The sequence below is a fragment of the Sminthopsis crassicaudata genome, chromosome 2, assembly GCF_048593235.1.
Source record: "Sminthopsis crassicaudata isolate SCR6 chromosome 2, ASM4859323v1, whole genome shotgun sequence".
Lineage (NCBI taxonomy): Eukaryota > Metazoa > Chordata > Mammalia > Dasyuromorphia > Dasyuridae > Sminthopsis > Sminthopsis crassicaudata.
In genome coordinates, this window is record NC_133618.1 from 228386582 (window position 1) to 228394389 (window position 7808).

Below are 7808 nucleotides of genomic sequence, written 5' to 3' on the forward strand. Positions count from 1 at the left end.
TTGCAGATATGATCACTAAAGACAGAATTTTAGCGTACTCCCCAAAGGGGAGAGACTCTAGTATAGCTGACCTATATGAAGCTCCTCAACAAGAGCTAACATTTAATAATCACATGTGGTGCTTCAAGTGTATTATCGATTTGCATTCTTTCTGTTGTTCTATGCTTGAATTTTTATTTTTCTTCCCAGGTTATTTTTACCTTTTTTTCTAAATCCGATTTTTCTTTTGCAACTGTATAAATATGTATACATGTATTGTATTTAACATATACTTTAATATGTTTAACATGTATGGGACTACCTACCAGGTAGGGGAGAGAGTGGAGGGAAGGAGGGGAAAAGTTGGAACAGAAGTATTTGCAAAGGTCAATGTTAAAAAATTACCCATGCAATTTGTCAATAAAAAGCTATAATAATTTTTTTAAAAAATGTATTATTCTTTTTGATCCTTAACAATAACCTAACAAGTAGGTGCCATTGCTACCTGCATTTTACAAAAATGGAACCTGAATCTAAGAAAGGTTCAGTGATTTTCTCCCAGCTTAGTTAGCAAGAGCCTGAGGCAGGATTTGAACACCTGTGCAAATTTAGATACACAATCTAACAAAGCACCTGCACTGCCACCTAGAGGCCTTTTATGATAATGCTTATATCTACCTCAAAACCTTAAGGGACTGTTACACAAATGTATGCTAATCTTGTGTCTAAAATTATTTTTAAACGTTCTTTGTATATGTTCCTATTGCTATTTTTATATTATTCATTTCCAGGCAAATGGACTCAGGGTGCAGATTGGAATACATAGTTTTTTATTTTAATTTTTCAAAAATTGAATAGGCTCTTTTAAAATGTTTTGAACTCTGTATAAAAAGTCAGCTGCTCTGTGGATTACCTCAATTCCCTTAAAAAGTGGTCCTTCATTCTCCGACTGAACACTTCCAGTAGCACTTCATTTTTAGACAGCTACATTTGCTAAAATAACAACAGCAACATAATTTCCTGAATGTAATTTACTTTTTCATAACTTTTACCTGTTAAATTTCTCTCTGATACCTCACCAGAGTGCTAGATTCTTGCTCAGTCATTCCTTAGAAGGTGAATTTTGACAGTAGCTTAGGTTAAGATGTTAGTCATTGCATATAAGTAGCCTGGATGAATGTGACAGATTAGTTCAAAGTCTATTTAAATTCTACAGTTTCTAAAATTAGCTACTTTTTAAATGGCTCGGGCTTCAGACTTCTTCCAGGAGTCACCCTTGGAACCTTGTTCCAATCCAAATTGTTAGTTTCAAACTGCAAAAAGTGGCTGGGACTGAGGATTTGTACAAAGACTAGAGCTCCCCTAATTTCGGTAAACTCAGGTTACTGTGTAACTGTTCCAAAAGAACAGCTTCCCTTCCCTGGACAGTTTGCCCAGGACCCATTGGGGCAATCCAGGAGAGCAGAAAGGGGCTTTCTAGGGATCGTGGCTTGTCAGTGGCAGAATTGGGTCTTGTTTCCCCGGAGACAGAGGGCGGAGCCAGCTTGATGCTGTGAAGTGTTGGGATGGATCTGCAAATCGAGGACCTGAATTTGAAACCTAACTCTTTTGTCTGAGTGACTTTGGACGAGTCTAGGAGTTAACCCCGGCTCCACTTCCCTGTAAAAATGAGAGAACTTGTTTAAACTCCTGATAAGTGACCCTAAGAAAGGAAATATACATTTATTAAGCCTCTCTCTATTAAAGATAGGCAGCTCCGTGACTCAGTGAATAGAAAACGGAGTCTGGAGTGACCTTGGACAAATCCTTAATTCACTAGAGTAGGAAACGGCTAACCGCACTCTTTTTGCCAAGAAAGCTTCAAGGACAGTATGCTCTCCGGCGTCTTGGAAGAGTCGACCCCGGCCCAACTACAAATATGGCAAGCACTCTGACAAGGGCTTTACAAATATTATACCAACCCCCCTGGGAAGTAGACCCTATTATTATTATTATATTATTATTATTTTACTATCCAGCGTATCAGAAGAGTCACATAATAAGGGTCTGAGGCTGGATCTGAACTGAGATCTTCATCACTCCAGGCCTAGAACTTCCAATCTTGTCATAAGTTTAAAGCGCTTTATTTAGCGGCCAGCACAGCACTCCCCGCGGGGCTGGTGTACGTGCACGTGTGCAAACCGCTAACAATGACCTAGAAACAGTGCGAGCTTAAGCCCGAGAGCGAGCTACAGGAGAAGTCACCCAGGCCTCCACTCCACCGACCTCCGCACCTTTCCTCAGACAGTGCGAGCTCCTCCCCTCTCCCGCTGCAAAGAAAGGCTCTTCTTTCCCATAACTCCGAGCTCGGACGCAAATGGGAGGGAGGAAGAGCCGGGATAGGCTGGTCAATATCACGTGGCCCAGGAGAGCGGAAGCTCCGCCTTTCCGGAGACCTCATTCCGGAACCGTCGCAGCCACAACCGGTCATAGTTTCTGTTGCAATGGCTTCAAGGTTACTGCGGGGTGCCGGGGCTCTGGCCGTCCAGACTTTGAAGGCCTGCGGGCCGGTTCGGACGGCTGCCCGCTCCATGGCGAAGGGAGGAGGTACGTGAAACGTTGGGCTCCGGGTGACCTCTCGGCGGCGATCTCTGCGGGGAGGCCCACCGGCCCTGTCAGGGACCGAAGGGAGACCGTGGAGGGGCTTCCTTGCCGTTCCTCAGAGAAAGCTAGGCTCGAGAGGTAGCGTCGTCCGCCGGCAAGGAGTGTAACCAAGCGAAGGGCAGAAATTTTGTCCCCCCTTTTTTTTGTCCCTTTGACCCCGACACCTAAAACAGTTTCTGGTGTGGAGCGGGCGCCGGAAAAACGTTTATTGGACTGGGATTTTTCCAGAGGCATCAAAGTGGTGATAGGCGTGACCTTGCCGAGGGCCGCAGCACCTCGGGACCGCTGGGCTGGCTCGGAAGCCCTGCTGCCCTCCCCCTCTCGGTGACTGCCAGCGGCTGAGCCTAGGGCCTGGCTTTAGGAAATCCCTTCGAGCATGGCCTCGAGCTTAAAGCAGTCTTAGTACCGAGACCCCAGAACGTAGTTGATGATGCACTTAGCGCCTCTCACTTGCACTCCGAGTTGGAGATCATCTATGTAGATAATACTCATTTATTGCTTCTTCCTGTAGGTATCCCTTCTGATGAGGAGCAGGCAACTGGCTTGGAGAGAGAGATTATGATGGCTGCAAGGAATGATTTGGTGAGTTTAATATTACCTCAGAATCTGCTATTCCCTTTGGTTGGAAACGTTAGTTTCACAACCGACTTTTAGTAAAGAGATAGCTTCTCTGAACACTTTGAAGACCATAAATTTGGAAATAGAAGGGGTCTTAGATTCTAATTAGTTAGATCCCATTTTGCAAATGAGGAAATTTGAGAGTTGAAGTGATGATAAAGTGTCTTCCTCAAGGTCACACACTTAGTGATGAGGCAGACACAGGTCTTATTTCAAATGCAGCACTTTTCTTGAAACATTACATGAAATGGTCTGCTTAACTGTTGAATATTAATTGTTCCTTCAGGATCCCTACAATATGCATGCCCCAAAGGCAGCTCCAGGGACTCAAGAGGAGCCCAATCTGGTCCCTTCCATCACTGACAAGCGAATAGTAGGCTGTATCTGTGAGTATTCCTAAATGCCAAATTTAATCATAAAATACAAATATTCTTGAAAAGAGATCATCCTTCCTATTAGATGTCGTTCAAATAAAATTGAAATCATCCCAACACTGCTTTATCTTAAGACCAAAGGGAAAGATTTTTAAAGCAAAGTAGGACTTTGATTTTAGTCTGGCTTGGAAGTTAAAAGTACCAGGTTGTATATATTAGGGGTGTGGAGAAGGCGCTTACTGATTCCTTGCATCTTTGAATATGTTGTAGTTTGGAATTTTGAGGTGGTCTCAACCTCAAGGGAGATATAAGTATTAAATCCTCTTGCTCCAAGATGACATGCTGCAGGGAGAAAAGAGATTATTTTCAGTTTTTCAGGTATAGTGTTTACACGTCTAGAGGATTCATCTTTTCTTCCCTACAGGTGAAGAGGACAACAGTGCAGTAATCTGGTTCTGGCTTCACAAAGGCGAGACACAGCGTTGTCCTAATTGTGGGACCCATTACAAGTTGATACCCCACCAGTTGGGCCACTAAGCCTCTGGATTGGTTTACTTGAAATGAGTTGTTGTAATGTTTTCTTCCCAACAATAAAAGACTAGCCATTTCCCTGGCTGTCCCATAGTATGTGTGACTGATTTCATACTTTTGGTTTTTCAGGAAAATGCTTTCATTTCCATAGGATAAGACTTGTAAATCAATAATCCCATACATTTTATGACCCTTTAATATAAAACAGAATTAACATGTAAGAGCTAGATGATATAGTCTAGTCACCTCATTAAAGGATACAATTTCTTTTTGTTTAGCCAAATGTTAAAATTAAGAAAATATTTGTGGTTTTACAAAACTCATTAGCAAATTTTAAAAAGCCATAGTAAAAAGCACCTTTTTTTTGCAGGCTATAATGTAAGCACGTGATGAATTCTGACAGCAAAATAGAAGGAAAACAGCTGATGGTGAAGGCTTTGAACAGTCACCATATGACTGAAAACTAGAAGTTCTAAAATAATCTAGATAAAGATAATTTAGGCCACTTATCTCATTTTACACATAAAGAAATGGCTAAGAATACACAAGTAGTGATAGCTGAAATTCAAATCCTTTAACACACTCCAAAACAGAGTTCCTTCCAGCATACTATAGTTCTCTTCCAACATAGAGCTGGTCTCTCAGACTTGAAACATGGCTTTAGATCGGAGTTTTTGGTCATGACAACCTCATTGATATGCCAGAAGCAATGGAGCTTCCTTATTTCAACTGTCACCATTAATATGAATTCTCTAGAACAGGGGTTATTTTTTAAGTATTTCAATAGTTTTATTTTGTATTATTATGAAGTTTTATTTCATCTGAGAAAATGAATGCATCCCAGACTGTCAAAGAGGTCTCACAATAAAGTCAATAATACCTGTTATAGAAATTGCTTTTAAGTAAACTATTAGTGATTTACTTAAGTCCCATAGATCTTTTAGCTCTAAAAGACCTCTCCCCCTTAATTTCTTGCTTTAGTAGTTTCTAAATGTATTCTTTTGAAAGGCCTGCTTATCTAAATCCTTATTAAACATTTCCCTTCTATGTGGACACTACAAATGGCAATTTCAAGTGAATTGTAATGTAGGGTCCAAAGTACTCTTTTGAAACCATTGAGCTCCCTTTATTCTTATTCCTGTAGCACCCATAATTGCAATCAAATTCATGAAATAGTTTTTTGTCTCAGACCCTAGAAATAGTAAGCATCAATACCTGTTCTCAAGCAAAAGGGAAATGAGTAAAATCTCCACCTACCCTCAACCCCAAAGTTTTAAACCAATTTTAAGTGTTATAATTAAACCCCATTTGAAGCACCTTGTTCATCAGCTGAGTAATGTTCCAATTTCATTTTGAAAGAATGTGGGTACTAATCTCACCCTCTTATGGTATCTTTAGTGGGGAAAATAAGTTTATAGATAACTGGTAAGATGTCATATGGGCCACAATAGTAGAAAGGCTTGTAGGACATCTGGAAGGATCACTGGTAATTGAAGCAATTCTCATAAATGTCACGTGCTACCCTTTGATCCAGCAGTGTTAGTACTGGGCTTATATCCCAAAGAAATCTTAAAGAAGGGAAAGGGACCCACATATGTAAAAATGTATATGACAGGCCTTTTTGTATTGTCTAGAAACTGGAAACAATGCCCATTAATTGGAATGACTGAATAAATTACGGTATATGAATGTTATGGATAATTATTCTATAAGAAATGACCAGCAGGATGATTTCAGAGAATCTAGAGAGACTTACATGAACTGATGCTAAGTGAAATGAGCAGAACTAGGGGATCATTGTACAGGGCAACAAGACGACTATGTGAAGATCAATTCTGATACCCTGTGCCTCTCTTCAACAATGAGATGATTAAAACCAGTTCCAGTTGTTCAGTAATGAAGAGAGTCAGCTACACCCAGAGAGAACTATGGGAAATGAGGGTGGACCACAACATAGCATTTCTACTTTTTATATTACTGTTAGCTTGCATTTTTGTTTTCCTTCTTGGGTTTTTTTCTTTCTAGATCTGATTTTTCTTGTGCAAGATAAAACTATAAATATGTATTCATATATTGGATTTAACATGTACTGGACTACCTGCCATCTGGGGAGAGGGTGGGGGGAAGGAGGAGAAAATTTGGAACAGAAGATTTTGCAAGGACAAATTTTGAAAAATTTCCCATGCATATGTTTTGTAAATAAAAAGCTATGTGAGTTTCACATGTTAGTGGTTCAGCTAGGCTTTTGAAGACAGGTAAGGAGGGGGTGCTAGGTGTGGCCCTGAAATCTGGAAGACCTGAATTCAAATCTCATCTCATGTTCAGTTGTGTGACCCTAGGCAAGCCACTTAACCTCAATTGCCTCAGGGGAAAAAAAAGGACCTGTAAGGGGTGGGGGGTGGAAACTAAGAATTACAAGGAATTAAATTAGAAATAGGGAAGGGAAAACATGAACAGGTCAAATAGTAAATACCCAATTTGATTAGTGTTAGCATACACTTGGGGAGGAAAGTAATAGAGCAGGAAAGGTAGGCTAGATGCTAATTATATAGAATTTTTAAAAATAAGTGAAAGTAACATACAAAGGTAATGTATCAGACTTAATGAGTTAGGCCTGTATTGAGTAGGTAAGGAGGATCAACTGAACATTTCCAAGCAGGGATATAATTTGGAGATTACCAGAAGTCAAGGAGCAGGGCAGTGAGTGGCAAAGGAAAGTATAGAAATAAAATGCAATTTTTAAAAAGAATCAACGTCCTGATTTGGCATTATTCCCTATACATTCTGGTTAATCTCACATCTCTGAACTGGCTGTCCAACATTCCTCAAATGCAGTCTCTTTTCACCTTGACCTCTTAGAACCCCTAGCTTCATTCAAAGTTTAGCCTGGATTCCTGTTGTTACTAATGTTTCTCCTTCGAACTCTTCAAATTACCTAGTGTTTATTTTACATGTTTTGTGTGCAAATATATGCATATAATCTCTGAGGGCAGTCAATTTGAATTGCTGGCACATAGTCATTTAATGCTTGTTGATTGGGTAACAGGAAAAATGTAAAAATGACAGTTCAATCATAGAAGAATGGGAGTGTGGATATGTCAAGAGAAATTAAGTCAGGAAGTTTTCATTGGGAGTTTCAAAATGTCATCTTTTGAACTATACTGCTAAGCTTCTCAAAGACAAACCCTATCTCTGCCTTTGCCTTTGTGTAAGTGCTTTATTAGGTAAAAGATGCCCAGCAATTAGAAATAATGATCATTCTAAGAGTCACAACACAACCCAAGGTTACTTCCAGGAATAAATTCTGTTTTGCTGATAAGGCTTGTTAATTCTTTGTATTTCCCTGAGGATTTTCACTAGGGGATAAAAGAGCTGAGAAATTTTGCCATAGGGTAAAGGGACTTAATCTCTTGGGCCTCCATGTTGTCCTGACAGTCCTAGATACTCTACCTGTTTTGGAGATATAGTCCATGCTCCACTGCTCTACCTCAGAGACCTATCTTTGAAAGACCCTGGGGACAAAGGAGGAGAAAATAAAGCTGGTATGCACAATATCTGCTCAGCTTATAGCAGCTGGCTTCAGAACAGATCTAGCCTGTGAAGGAGAATAGAATGCTTTCTACAAAAACCAACAAAATAGAAAGTAGAGTCACACGACACACC

General features: G+C 40.2%; 1 protein-coding gene across 1 annotated transcript; it reads left to right on the plus strand.

The window, feature by feature from the left end:
* Positions 1-2187: 2187 nt before the first annotated feature.
* On the plus strand, positions 2188-4229 carry COX5B (cytochrome c oxidase subunit 5B). The gene is made up of 4 exons (XM_074288432.1): positions 2188-2565; positions 3134-3204; positions 3527-3626; positions 4039-4229. Exons 1-4 carry the CDS (start codon positions 2463-2465, stop codon positions 4149-4151), a joined length of 387 nt encoding a protein of 128 aa, XP_074144533.1. The 5' UTR covers positions 2188-2462; the 3' UTR covers positions 4152-4229.
* The last annotated feature ends 3579 nt before the right edge of the window (positions 4230-7808 follow it).